The 14,895-nt window shown below is 41.6% G+C and overlaps 1 protein-coding gene across 2 annotated transcripts in view; it reads right to left on the bottom strand.

Annotated features, from left to right (window-relative positions):
- The window catches only part of LOC139578788 (sarcoplasmic/endoplasmic reticulum calcium ATPase 1-like), a 35,849-nt gene that overhangs the window by 395 nt on the left and 20,559 nt on the right, over positions 1-14,895 (bottom strand). For both annotated transcript variants that reach the window (XM_071406805.1, XM_071406806.1), the window contains exons 19-24: positions 14,566-14,786; positions 14,086-14,288; positions 9,271-9,356; positions 6,282-6,415; positions 5,498-5,615; positions 4,730-4,847 (exon numbers count right to left, since the gene is read on the bottom strand). In XM_071406805.1, the coding sequence (XP_071262906.1) occupies positions 4,730-4,847; positions 5,498-5,615; positions 6,282-6,415; positions 9,271-9,356; positions 14,086-14,288; positions 14,566-14,786 (880 nt within the window). The remainder of the gene's footprint in view (positions 1-4,729; positions 4,848-5,497; positions 5,616-6,281; positions 6,416-9,270; positions 9,357-14,085; positions 14,289-14,565; positions 14,787-14,895) is intronic.

Here is a 14,895-nt window from a genome sequence, read left to right on the forward strand (position 1 = left end):
TCAATTTGGAGGATAGGTATAAGCAATATACATTGGAACATTCCAATCCAGCCTAAAATTACCATATTAGAAATACAGTCCTTTTAGATCTACATGAAGTACTATTGATTGATGTGGAGTTGGGCATGCATCTATTCTGGCCATTTAGTTACATTTTAGTTCTGCTCAATTGACGTTATCCAACACTTATATACTCAACAGCAAATATTGGTGGTTCTGTGTAGCTCAGTTGGTACAGCATGGCGCTTCCAATGCCAGGATTGTGGGTTCAATTCCCAGAGGCCACCCACTTATAAAATGTATGCACACATGACCAAGTTTTGTATAAAAGCGTCTGCTAAATGATACCAACATTTTTACTATGTTCATAAAAAACCCAGACTTTTCCGTACAATAATAGGCTACTACTGTATGTTGACTGCAGTTAAATGTTAATGTTGGAAAATTGTAATATTAACAAGTTAAAACTGCAAAGGCTAACCTTGTCCTACCACTACCTACATGCACAAATTACCTCAAGTAACCTGTACTCCCGCACACTGACTCGGTACCGGTACCCCCATATATAGCCTTGTTATGTTATTGTGTTTTTATTATTTTTGACTTTTAGTTGGTAAATATTTTCTTAACCAACAGTGCAGTTCAAGAAGAGTTAAGGGATTTGTAAGTAAGCATTTCACGGTAAGGTCTAAACTTGTATTCGGCGCATGTGACAGTTTGATTTGATTTGTCCCCAAGCTAGATCTTGCTGGTGGAAGAGTACAAAGGCAATTACTACCTAAATGTGACATTATAACCATAAAATTAGACACAATTTTATTAAGCAATATGGGGATACATAGAAACCTGTATGAAGACGCTCACACAGACTTTAGTGAATACATATACAGTGGGGCAAAAAAGTATTTAGTCAGTCACCAATTGTGCAACTTCTCCCACTTTAAAAGATGAGAGAGGCCTGTAATTTTCATCATAAGTACACTTCAACTATAAAAGACAAAATGAGAAAAAAAAATCCAGAAAATCACATTGTAGGATTTTTTATGAATTTGTTTGCAAATTATGGTGGAAAATAAGTATTTGGTCAATAACAAAAGTTTATCTCAATACTTTGTTATATACCCTTTGTTGGCAATGACAGAGGTCAAACGTTTTCTGTAAGTCTTCACAAGGTTTTCACACACTGTTGCTGGTATTTTGGCCCATTCCTCCATGCAGATCTCCTCTAGAGCAGTGATGTTTTGGGGCTGTTGCTGGGCAACACGGACTTTCAACTCCCTCCAAAGATTTTCTATGGGGTTGAGATCTGGAGACTGGCTAGGCCACTCCAGGACCTTGAAATGCTTCTTACGAAGCCACTCCTTCGTTGCCCGGGAGGTGTGTTTGGGATCATTGTCATCCTGAAAGACCCAGCCACGTTTCATCTTCAATGCCCTTGCTGATGGAAGGAGGTTTTCACTCAAAATCTCACGATACATGGCCCCATTCATTCTTTCCTTTACACGGATCAGTCGTCCTGGTCCCTTTGCAGAAAAACAGCCCCAAAGCATGATGTTTCCACCCCCATGCTTCACAGTAGGTATGGTGTTCTTTGGATGCAACTCAGCATTCTTTGTCCTCCAAACACGACGAGTTGAGTTTTTACCAAAAAGTTCTATTTTGGTTTCATCTGACCATATGACATTCTCCCAATCTTCTTCTGGATCATCCAAATGCTCTCTAGCAAACTTCAGACGGGCCTGGACATGTACTGGCTTAAGCAGGGGGACACGTCTGGCACTGCAGGATTTGAGTCCCTGGCGGCGTAGTGTGTTACTGATGGTAGGCTTTGTTACTTTGGTCCCAGCTCTCTGCAGGTCATTCACTAGGTCCCCCCGTGTGGTTCTGGGATTTTTGCTCACCGTTCTTGTGATCATTTTGACCCCACGGGGTGAGATCTTGCGTGGAGCCCCAGATCGAGGGAGATTATCAGTGGTCTTGTATGTCTTCCATTTCCTAATAATTGCTCCCACAGTTGATTTCTTCAAACCAAGCTGCTTACCTATTGCAGATTCAGTCTTCCCAGCCTGGTGCAGGTCTACAATTTTGTTTCTGGTGTCCTTTGACAGCTCTTTGGTCTTGGCCATAGTGGAGTTTGGAGTGTGACTGTTTGAGGTTGTGGACAGGTGTCTTTTATACTGATAACAAGTTCAAACAGGTGCCATCAATACCTGGTAACGAGTGGTGGACAGAGGAGCCTCTTAAAGAAAAAGTTACAGGTCTGTGAGAGCCAGAAATCTTGCTTGTTTGTAGGTGACCAAATACTTATTTTCCACCATAATTTGCAAATAAATTCATAAAAAATCCTACAATGTGATTTTCTGGATATTTTTTTCTCATTTTGTCTGTCATAGTTGAAGTGTACCTATGATGAAAATTACAGGCCTCTCTCATCTTTTAAGTGTTAGAACATGCACAATTGGTGGCTGACTAAATACTTTTTTGCCCCACTGTAAAGGTGGATATTATATGTATTATATATTATCAGTGTAAATTTAGTGTTGACACCATCTGGACACAAAATACAAAACCATTGAATCATAAACAAAGTGAAAACAGGATGGATGGGGGGAGTAGCAGGGGCAGGTATAGGAAAAGTGGGGGAGAGGGCAATGAAGGCACCTGATAGGAAGATATATCATATTAATCTATTAAATGTTTTGCAATTAAATAGGTCATATTTAGAATGGATGATAGTCTTAGAAAGCCATTGAAGCAGGTATGAAAGTCTGTGGATCAATGTTCACTCTAAGCTGTTTGCGTGCACAGACACGCACCACCTCCAGGACTACCATGCAGATGTCAGCCCGCGCAGAGTTGCAAGAGATTGAACTTAACTGAGTTTGCTCTATGTAGATCAATGTTTCTCTGATTTAATCAACACTATCAGCCTCTTTTCAGTGCAACAAAACAAATCTAAGATTGAGTCTGTGATTTTGTTGTAGTTAGAGCCACAGCTAGCCTAGGCAGCCGATAGTGGGCTCAAGATATTTTCCTCAACTACAGTGGTGGAAAAAGTACCCAATTTGTCATACTTGAGTAAAAGTAAAGATACCTTCATAGAAAATGACTCAAGTAAAAGGGAAAGTCATCCAGTAAAATCCTACTTGAGTAAAAGTAAAAAAAGATTTGGTTTTAAATATAGTTAAGAATTAAAAAGTATAAATAATGTCAAATTCCTTAAGCAAACCAGACAGCACCATTTTCTTGTTTTTCTTCAAATTACCCATAGCCAGGGGCACGCTCCAACCCTCAGACATAATTTACAAACGAAGCATGTGTTTAGTGAGTCTGCCAGATCAGAGGCAGTAGGGATGACAATGCGTTATATTAATAGGTGTGTGAATTAGACCATTTTCCTGTCCAGCTAAGCATTCAAAATGTAACGAGTATATTTGGGTGTCCGGGAACATGTATGGAGTAAAAAGTACATTTTCTTTAGGAATGTATTGAAGTAAAAGCATAAAGTTGTCAAAAATATGAAGTGAAGTACAGATACCAAAAAAAACTACTTAAGTAGTACTTTCACGTATTTTTTACTTAAGTTCTTTACATCACTGCTACAGTACACACTTTTCTATTTTTTCTTTTTTCGGACAGCCCGCCATTTAAAGCTGGTTAATAAGGAAAATGATGCTTTTGCAGCATGAATGGAGGATGCTTTATGTACGAGCCGGCCCACTGGTGACACGAATGTTTTACCTGCAGGGCACATCAATCCTAAAAAATAGTACTGATCAAACGCCCACTATCGGCTGTCTAGGCTAAGCCAAAGCGCATCGGAGTATAATTCTATTGACTGGTAGTACACGAGTGGTCTTTCAATCACCAGCCAGTGGATCTGCTTTTCAGACCAGAGCTGTGCGTGTGCACATTTGTTGATATTCTTTGCTCGCTAGCAAGTTATTAGCCCAGTTATATGTAAGTATTGGTGTTACAAAGGCTCATGGCAGCAACCAGGTTTTCCTTCTCTGGCCCCTCCCTGGCTAATTACCACACCTGTTCCCAGTGAACTAATTGACATTCCTGCACTATTTAAGCTGCAGTTTTCCCCCTAGTTGTGCTGGTGATTCAATCCGGTGGCCATCTTGCCTTTTGTTCTTTCTTTGTTGTGTGTGACTGACTAAAAACCACAATTCCATAACCTCCAAACAACCCAGTGTGCTCTGTGTATGCAATAAAATCAAGTATTAGATACCTGGCCATCTCCTCATTCCTCTGACATACTACCGCTATTGTACATCGGTCAGGAACAGTCCTAAACCTAATTTACAGTCCACCCTAGCCCTAATGCCTTTTCTTCAATTGGTCAGCGATGGGGCGTTACTGCTTCCTACAAGAGCATAATGGAAAAATGTTTTTAAAAGACTGCATTGAACACCCCATATAGGCTATATCATAGAAATCAAAATTGTGAAAATGTTATGGGACTTGCATTACTGGTTTTGTTGGTAGGCCACTCTGATAGGTCTACATTATGCTCAAATAGCCACAATATCCTATTGGCTACTGTCTAAAACTGTGAAGTTACACAGAATTCTCCCAACATTCCAGTTTTCACTCGCAAGACCTGAAATTTGCTCAGTGCCCAAAATAATTAGAGGGAACATTTTCTGTGGATATTACAGGATATTATTACAAGGAATGTTAGATTTACTCGATAACAGATTGTGTGTGTGTGTATCCTTACCCTCCAGGTAATTACGGGCCACAAACTTGAGGACCTCGTCAATGAGGATGACAGGGAAGGAGAGCTTGAGCACCACCATCCATTTTTCCACGTTCAAGTGGGTCAATTTAAAGATCATCTGCAGAAGAGAGGACAGGCACATTTCAGACATATCACATACTACTACTTAGTTATCACATACTCTTAAGGCTAGTTTCAATCCGATCGGGCTATGCACCTTTTTAAAAGTAATGTTTCCGCGTTTGCGTAGACCACTCACTGTAAACGGTGCATATGTCGTCTCAATCGGAAATTACCTTTAAATGTAAATCTCACTATAACGGTCCAGATTGAATATAGGCCTTACTCAATTGTCAAATACTCTTACTCAAGTATCACTCTTACTTAGGGCTCTATTCAATCTGTATCGCTGAAGCGTTACCGATTATGCGATAGAAATGTTCACGTAATTTCCGATTGAGCCAATATATGTAGCGTTTACCGCGAATGCAGTCTCCGCGGGAACATTGCTTTTAAAATTTAAATCGCGCTCTAACGCTATTTTAACGCAATACGAATTGAATAGCCCTTCGTGTCAGGGAACACAGTAAAGGGGACTGTATTATAACAATGTTTGGCTGGGAGAGAGAGAGAATCAGACAGAAGGAGATTGAGAGAGTAGGACAAAAAGGAGGCAGGGAGAGATGGATGTAGGATCAAAACTAGTGGTCCTTGGAGCCGGACAGGACAAGTATGTGAGGGTTGTGGTGCGAGGTAAGGCAGACTCACAGGCATGGGGTCCACGTAAATGATCACGAAGTGGAGTGACATGGAGAGGGACATGGCTCCAACCAGCCATAGGTTGCTCCAGGGGGGCATGCGCAACAGGGACTGGTTCTCAGACAAACTGGGGGTACAGAGGGGTTACGTAAGGCACGCTGGCTAAACACTGTGTGCGCTGAGATGTTTGGATCCTTTTTTAAATGTACATTTGATTTGTGAATCCAAATAAAGTATTTAAAATGTGTGTTGATGCAGGTGTGTGCCAAGAGGTGTGCAGAAGCGTGTCATCTGAGATTACATGGTGAGGGATGGAGGATAATGTTTGTTCTGCAGGTTTAATCTAAAATTACTCTTCCAATTTCTTTGGGGTTACACTACACTTTCAATGTCATAGCTACTTCTGGGATTAGGTTTTCATATCATACTCTTGATACTCTGTGTTTTAGAAACACACTGTTATAGAAGTGCTATAATTTATTAACATAAGTGTTTTATATAACTTTACTGTTCTACCTCTAAATTGATATACTGTGTATCAAGAATTACAGTGCTAACAAACTACCAATGTTGCAAATTTTGAGGACCCAGATTAAGCCTACTCCTGTCCTGCATGTCAAATGGATAATCTCCATTGAAAGTGCTTTTCTTTTTGTCAAGGATTAGGCTTAATCTGGGATTCGGGCCCTTAATGTTATGCATAATTGAATCTTGCATTTCTAACATGAATCTTCAATCATTCCTTTATATTGAACCAGGCAGGAACCAATGTTTCTTCTAGTTGCAGTCTGACCTGTTGAGGGCATTGCACATCTCGATGGTGACCAACACAGACAGGGCCATGGTCATGGGCGGAGCGGCCTCAAACACCTCACAGTGGACGCCGACAAAGTCCTCGTTTTCGTCGTGGCACTGCATGAAGTGGGACTGAAGAGAGAAATCAAGAGAATTAGGATGGAACCATTTACTGGATTATCACAGAATCATTCACTACGTTTTTGCTCAGTAAGAAGTTTAAATTTAGATCCTAGGTAGCCCCTACCAATAACATTAAATATCCCCAAAATTGATGATCATGATGAAGGTCTTTGACTATAGGTGTATTTTAAATGAGGATCTCTTGATGATGATTATGGTTTTAGACCAACGACGCAACATATATGAATTTGGCACTGCAGTGGCACTTTTGTACGGTTTATTTCATTATCTGGGATGGCGTTTCATGTCTGTTTTTATCTGGTGAAGCCAAAGACAAATTTCTACATTTGTGTTGATAAAGTTGATCTAATTCTAAAAAGCAGTACTTTTAACCAGGGCCCTATATAGGGAACAGGGTGGGACGCAACCTCTGTTCTACACACCAGACTGCACATTTTTGCTCAATAAAGAATTTAAATGTAAGTCCTAGGTAGCCCCTGCCCCCAGGATTGTATAGGGGAAAAATTAATTCAGAGCTACATTGAGAGCCAGACTAGGGTTCGATTTGGGATTGGGATTGTCTGCTTCTATTTTATTTTATTTAACCTTTATTTAACTAGGCAAGTCAGTTAATAACAAATTCTTAATTACAATGACAGCCTGGCAATTGGTGGCAAATCTGATGGCCGAATGGTAAAGAACATCTAGCCGCTCGAGAGCAACATTACCTGCCGATCTATAAATGATGTCTCCGTAATCTAGCATGGGTAGGATGGTCATCTGATTCAGGGTTAGTTTGGCAGCTGGGGTGAAAGAGGAGCAATTACGATAGAGGAAACCAAGTCTAGATTTAACTTCAGCCTGCAGCTTTGATATGTGCTGAGAGAAGGACAGTACACTGTCTAGCCATACTCCCAAGTACTTGTATGAGGTGACTACCTCAAGCTCTAAATCCTCAGAGGTAGTAATAACACCTGTGGGAGGAGGGGCATTCTTCTTATCAAACCACATAACCTTGTTCTGAACACCTCCAAAACAAAGGTCAAGGGTAGAGAAAGCTTGTTGGACACTAAGGAAGCTTTGATGTAGAACATTTAACACAAAATCTGGGGAGGGGCCAGCTGACTATAAGAATGTATCATCTGCATATAAATGGATGAGAGAGCTTCCTACTGCCTGAGCTATGTTGTTGATGTAAATTGAGAAGTGTGTGAGGCCTAGGATTGAGCCTTGGGGTACTCCCTTGGTGACAGGCAGTGGCTGAGACTGCAGATTTTCTGACTTTATACACTGGGCTCTTTGAGAGAGGTAGTTAGCAAATCAGCCCAAAGACCCTTTAGAGACACCAATACTCCTTAGCCGGCCCACAAGAATGGAATGGTCTACTGTATCAAAAGCTTTGCCAAGTCAATAAAAATAGCAGCACAGTATTGCTAAGACTCAAGGGAAATGGTGACATCATTGAGGACCTTTAAGGTTGCAGTGACACATCCATAACCTGAGCGGAAACCAGATTGCATACCCGAGAGAATACTATCGACATCAAGAAAGCCAGTAAGTTGATTATTGACAAGTTTTTCCAACACTTTTGATAAACATGGCAAATAGAAAGAGGCCTATAACAGTTAGGATCAGCTTGATCTACCCCTTTAAATAAAGGACTAACCGTGGTTGCCTTCCAAGCAATGGGAACCTCCCCAGAAAGGAGAGACAGGCTTGGCGATGATAGGGACAGCAACCTTAAAGAAGAAAGGGTCTAAAACATCTGACTCAGATGTTTTTTTGGGATCAAGTTTAAGGAGCTCCTTTAGCACCTCAGACTCAGTGACTGCCTGCAGGAAGAAACTTTGTAGCGAGGCAGGGGGAAAATAGGGAGAAGCATCGGGGATAGGTGCATTAGAAGGGGTGGGATATGAGGAAATGTTGGATGGGCAAAGAGGCATGGCTGAGTCAAATAGAAATCCTGACTGAATGAAGTGGTGATTAATTAAAGAGCTCAGCCATATGCTTCTTGTCAGTAACAACCACATCATCAACATTAAGGGACATGGGCAGCTGTGAGGAGGAGGGTTTATTCTCCAGGTCTTTAACTGTTTTCCAGAACTTCTTGGGGTTAGACACAGAGAGAGAGAGAACTGCTCCTTGAAGTAACTAACTTTGACCTTCTGGATAGCCTGAGTGCACTTATTTCTCATTTGCCTGAACGATAGCCAGCCAGCCTGAGTATGCGTGTACCGAGCCTTTCGCCGAATGCAATTCTTGAGGTGGAGTAACTCTGCAAGATCACGGTCGAACCAGGGACTGAACCTGTTTTTAATTCTAATTTTCTTTATGGGGGCGTGTTTGTTAACAATATCACTGAAAATATAAAAAAAGAATGTCCAAGCGTCTTCGACTGAGGGGATCAAGCTGATTCTATAACATTTTACAAAGTCCAGTTCATGAAGGAAGGCTTGCTCATTAAAGTTTTTTGAGCAAGCGTCTATGAAAAATCAGGACAGGTTGTTTCACTGAGAAGCAATTATGAACACAGGCTGTAAAACAATGATCACTAAGGTCATTACAGAAAACACCAGACTGATACTGTACCTATCAGAATTATTTGTGAGGATAACATCGAGGACAGTAGTGTTTTCTGGGTGTTTGGAGTCATACCTTGTGGGATTGGTAATAATCTGAGACAGATTTAGGGAGTCCCATTGCTTTAGGATTTGGTCAGACTTGGTCAGGACTTGCTTAAGGGGGTGCTCCTCCCATAGACACCAATGTGATAGCAGTCTGCTTAGTTCATTGACTTCCATTGAAATAAAAATTAGGGAGTGGGAGGTCTTGCTTCCTCTTCCATATCTAATGCTACTACTCACCAGCTGGTAGAAAGACACGCCAGGGCCGTCCTCACTGTAGAGGAACCACCAGGCGGCAGCAGCAACGGTGGCAGCACCGACGTAGCCTGGAACACAGACCACAGGAAGTCAGGTAACATTGATCTAAATTGTAATTTGTCAATTGTCCAATTGATTTGATTACCTTTTCCCGTTGAAGTATCGAGATGAGATGATGGCATACTTTGTTGTTGTTTGCTTGTGTAGAATTTAATTACTTTTAATTAAATGTGTATTTTTTATCTACCGTGTTCCTTTATCCCTAGGATGTACAGAAACGGTGTAACATTAATTTGATTATTGCTTTGGCTGCAGTTTGTGTCCCACCACCATGCCAATAAAGCACTGCTCAATTTAAATGTGGTGTGGTAGAGGGGGGCAGGGTGTCTAGGCTGAAAGCCAGTGGAGGCTCCTCAGAAGAGGACGGGGTGGTTTTTGTTGTTGTGAAACAAAAGAAGTTATCATTTTTAGGTAAAACTTTCCTAAACATATTCACGGCACCAAATAATTGATTAAAGGTCTACAGTAGCCTCAACAGCACTCTGTAGGGTTGCACCATGGTGCAGCTGGAGGACAGCTAGTTTCCGTTCTCCTCTGACATGTTGTCCACCCAATAAAAGGACCAGAGAATGAATCTAGTACTGAAAGTATAAGCTACAGCTAGCTAGCATTGCGGTGCATAGAATGTGGTGAGTAGACTCAGAAAGAGAGAAAGAATAGTTGAACAGTTTTGAACAAATACATTTCTTCAAAAGTTATGGAGAAGCAAGAGAGAGAGAGAGAGCTAGCTATATTTTGTTGCATCCCCCCCCTCCCCCCACTTACTAAGCTAGCGAATGCAGCTAGCTAGTTTAGCCTATGTTGAATTTCATACATTTTTTAAAGTGAAACATTAAAGTTATCCTCTTTCAATAAAACTATACGAAATACATTCACATCACCAAATAATTGATTAAAACATTGCTTTGCAATGAAGGTCTACAATAGCCTCAACAGCACTCTTTAGGGTAGCACCATGGTGTAGCCGGAGGACAGCTACTTTCCGTCATCTGGCTACATTGACTTCAATACAAAACCTAGGAGGCTCATGGTTCTCACCCCCTTCCATAGACTTACTTACACAGTAATTATGACAACTTCTGGAGAATGTCCTCCAACCTATCAGAGCTCTTGCAGCATGAACTGACATGTTGTCCACCCAATCAAAGCATCAGAGAATGAATCTAGTACTGAAAGCATAAGATACAGCTAGCTAGCACTGCAGTGCATACAGTGTGGTTAGTAGTTGACTCAGAGAGAGAATGACAATAGTTGAACAGTTTTGAACAAATTAATTTATTATATATAGAAAGCTAGCTATTTGTGACCCGATTCAAGACCCGATTCAAGACATTAGGCGTATGTCGCAAGTCACGACATACGTCGTGACTTTTTTATTCTAAATGCGTTTTTTGGGGCAGAAATAGCTTCTCAAACATGTCAACTTTCATGTGCCTTAATATCAAAATTGTATGCTATCTGTAAATATGAATAAAATTGTTAAATTATTAGCATAGTTGGTTTAGCCACAGAAAAAGGGAGCAACCTTCCCACTAGCCATGATTGGCTGAGATAATGAGTGGGCTGGACATGTCGAGAGATGAGTTTGGATTGGTCTGTCATATAGCACGCGTCTGTCTATTGGAGCTGGTCAGTATGTCTAGGTACTCGTGTGAAACGTGGCTTTTTTAATATATCGCGTAGTAAAACTGGAAGAAACCTAATGTCAAGTTAAAGTGTACTGTTAGCTAGCTAACGTTAGCTGGCTGGCTTTTTAGCTAACGTTATGTGTATGCTCTCCACTTTCTGGAGAGCATACACAAGTTTGAAATCAGTGGAATTCGAGTATGATAGCTAAGGAGATGGAGAAAACACCAGTCTGGATTACATCGTCAAGCTAAGAGCAACCATGCATGTCATCAGACAGGAGACGCGTCCAACCATGATGTATACTGGTAAGATAGTCTAGCTAGCTACATTTTCAGATATTTCATTTCAAGTGTACTGTTAGCTAGCTAACGTTAGCTGGCTGGTTCGCTAGCTAACGTTATGTGTATGATCTTATTCTTCGTATCTCAGACACATTTGCTTGACTAGTTATAGCCATAGAACCTGGTTGGTTAGCTACCTGCAGATTCATGCAGGGTAGTAACATGAGTTGTGATTATGGTCTATTGTTTAGCTAGCCAGCTAGCTACATGTCTTAACAAAAGACTCCACTCTAGTTTTTACAAAGTATTTTTATTTCAAGTTAGTGTACTGTTAGCTGGCTGACTTGCTAACTAACATTACGTCATGCGTTGGGATCCATTGTTTACCTAGCTAGCTATCTAGCTACATTTCTTAACAAAAGACTCTCGTCTTAGTGTGCCAGAGCGCAGAATAACTGATGCATTTTTGAAAGCTCAACACCCGTTGAATATGTTTGGTGTCAGTAAACGTCGGCAACAAAGCGTAATTCAATTGTTGCCAGCAGCACTGTTACAGTCACCAACGCTCTGGATAACATGAAAACTGCCTAACCAGCTCTGCTAGGGGGAGTAAAATGGTCAGAGTGGGGTGTTCTCTCATTATGTGTCTGGAAGTAGCTAGCCAATGTTAGCCAGTTAGCTTGGGTGCTTGACTGTTGTTGTGAGGTCAGAGCTTTCGGAACAACCCTACTTATTGGTCAGAGCGTCCAGTGTGCACTCTGAATTTACGAACGAACAATCTGACAGCACAGTTGCAGTCACCAACGCTCTGGATAACATAAATAGCCTAACCAGCTCTGCTAGAGCGAGTAATGTTCAGTGAGCTGTTCTCTCTTTCTTAGATGTCTGGAAGTAGCTGGCAAGTTAGTACAGAACGCACGGATCAACCCTTAAAGAGATGGGTGGGGCTAAGGCTTAAGAGGGTATGAACAATGCTGAATGGGTGTAGATACCAAAATATTGAAAGACGGTTTCTCAAACGTGAGTTTACAAGTTGATCAACTTTCAAGGCAGAATTACTTTCCCATTGTTTCCTCAAATGCAGTGTATGATATCCAATGTAAAAACAGAAATTTAAATGTTGCTACATAAGACCGAATCCAGGTGGTGAGTCACATATTTTGTTGTATTTTTTTCACTTTCACTTACTTAGCTAGTGAATGCAGCTAACTAGTTTAGCCTACTCAAACACCTGGCTCAAACAGAGGGATGCTATGCTAGCTAGCTAGCTATGGCTATCCAACACTGGAACTCTTCTAAGTCAAGGTAAGTTTTTGTTTTTATAAATATATTGCCACTGGGGCCCGCCGGTGTAACTGCTAAACTGCTTGCTGACTGTACTGCATGATTGTAGCGGGTTTACTAATGTGTTAGTTCTAGTTAGATAATATGGTGACAACGATGTAGGCTGTGTGTAGCGGTTAGCGGTTATGATATGAAGGTTTGGCTTGGAATGTTTTTTTCGCCTGGTCACAGAAAGCTGATGTCTTGTGCACAGATGTCCACAAGCGAAGGAAAATGTGAGAGGAGAAGGTCACGTAGATGCGAGAAGGAATTATACTACAAGAAAAGTGATCATGCTGTTTGTATGTGGCTGCTATGAAAGTGAACTGTGTTTGTGTGTGATCAGGGTTGCATTCATTCCACCAATTCTGTTGAAAAACGTTTCTTAAACGGAAGCGAACGGAACAAAACAGGGATAAATGTACCTGAATTTGTCCAATAGAAACTCATTTGTAACTGTTGGACTAATGATTACACCCTAGATCAGCTAGATGTAGGCAAGAGTGTGCAAGGCGGTATTGAATGTGCCACTGTCTGTCACCTTGATTACTCAAATTTGTCTCTCGACCTGTGCACCTACGTTGTAAGCATTCATTCATAGGTTAGGTTGTAGCAACCTAATGATGGGTAAAGAGAACATTTTAGTATCATGTAGTAGCCTAAACCTAGCGATGTTACATTGAACTGGGTGAATGGAATATGAATGACAGTCATCCAATATGCTGTAATAGAAATAAGGCCATGCTTATTAAAAAAATAATCGTCCTCCCTTATGTTAAACGGCACCGACCGCCACTGCTGTACGCCCATTGTTGGGCAAAGCAGCAGTCGGTGAGGGTTGAGGCTCTAAGTGTTTGACATTGGGTCAGGGTTGCAGTTAGATTTACGACTGAGCCAGGGATAGTTCAGGGTTGGAGTGTCGGACATACATGAGATACATAATAGTGAGCATATGTTGAACCTGGAACATGGTTCTGTTCCAATATCCACGCTAGCATTCTACATAATCCCTGTTTATACAGGGCTTGCAATGCCAATTGCTCTGGATAAGAGCTTTTGCTAAATGACAAAAGAATGTTACATAAAAAATGTGTTCTTTGACCTGATCTTGTTTGTTTACACTTGGAAGATCTGATTTACAATTAGATCACAATGAGTCTTTTAATTGTCTACACCTGTCTAAAAATGTGGGCACAATTAGAATGTGGACAAAGGATGGGGCTTTAGACACAATATCCACCTTAGCATACTACTTAAAAACAACATCCACACTAGCAAACTACTTAGAATGAGGCAGTGTATTGGTCATGCATTCACAATGGTATTCTAGTGACTCCAATGGTTGTTGAAAGAAAAGGAGAGTAGGAGGAAAGCAGAATGGGCAGTGCATTTGTAATTGTATTGTTTTGTATTTGATGTTTTTGACGCGTTCCTGACTTCACCGAATACATTTCCATGAAAATGTACAATAAAAGTGTTGGTATGGTATCTTATCGTATCGTACCTCCAATGGCGAGGTATCTGAAGAACAGCCATCCAGAGATGAGGGGCTCCTTGGGGGAGCGGGGCAGCTTGCCCATGATGTCCAGGTCAGGGGGGTTGAAGCCCAGGGCAGTGGCAGGGAGACCATCAGTCACCAGGTTGACCCACAGCAGCTGGACAGGGATCAGAGCCTCCGGCAGACCCAGGGCAGCGGTCAGGAAGATACTGAGAGAGATGGAGGGATGGATGATGAGCGAGGGAAAAAAGAAGAAGAGTAATTTGTGACTAGAACTGTGCGTGGCCGTCATATTGATGTTCTTGCTCACAGTGGTGTCTTGGTCACACTCATCTATTGGCAGTCAAGTAGTTATGCTGCTACGATAGTGAATCTCTGTCTTCCAACAAGTCCCTCTGGGTTAGCGGTCAACCATGGTTATATCTCAGTTGTTATGTGGTCACTTCACCCCCCCTCCACACCCACCCATCCACCCCGAACACTCACCAGACGACCTCACCAACGTTGGAGGAGATGAGGTAACGGATGAACTGCTTCATGTTATTGTAAATGGCTCTACCCTCCTCGACGGCTGCCACGATGGAAGAGAAGTTGTCGTCGGCCAGGACCATCTCAGAGGCAGACTTGGCAACGGCAGTGCCAGAGCCCATGGCGATGCCAATCTCGGCCTTCTTCAGGGCGGGGGCATCGTTCACTCCATCTCCGGTCTGGTGGAGGGGGAGGAAGAGAGAGAGAAGGAAGAAAAGAGAAGGTAGAGAAGGAAGATGACTGTTAGTGATGTGTTCTGTATGATATAAATCGTATTTCTGCAAATAT

Source organism: Salvelinus alpinus, chromosome 6 (genome assembly GCF_045679555.1).
Source record: "Salvelinus alpinus chromosome 6, SLU_Salpinus.1, whole genome shotgun sequence".
Classification (NCBI taxonomy): Eukaryota; Metazoa; Chordata; class Actinopteri; order Salmoniformes; family Salmonidae; genus Salvelinus; species Salvelinus alpinus.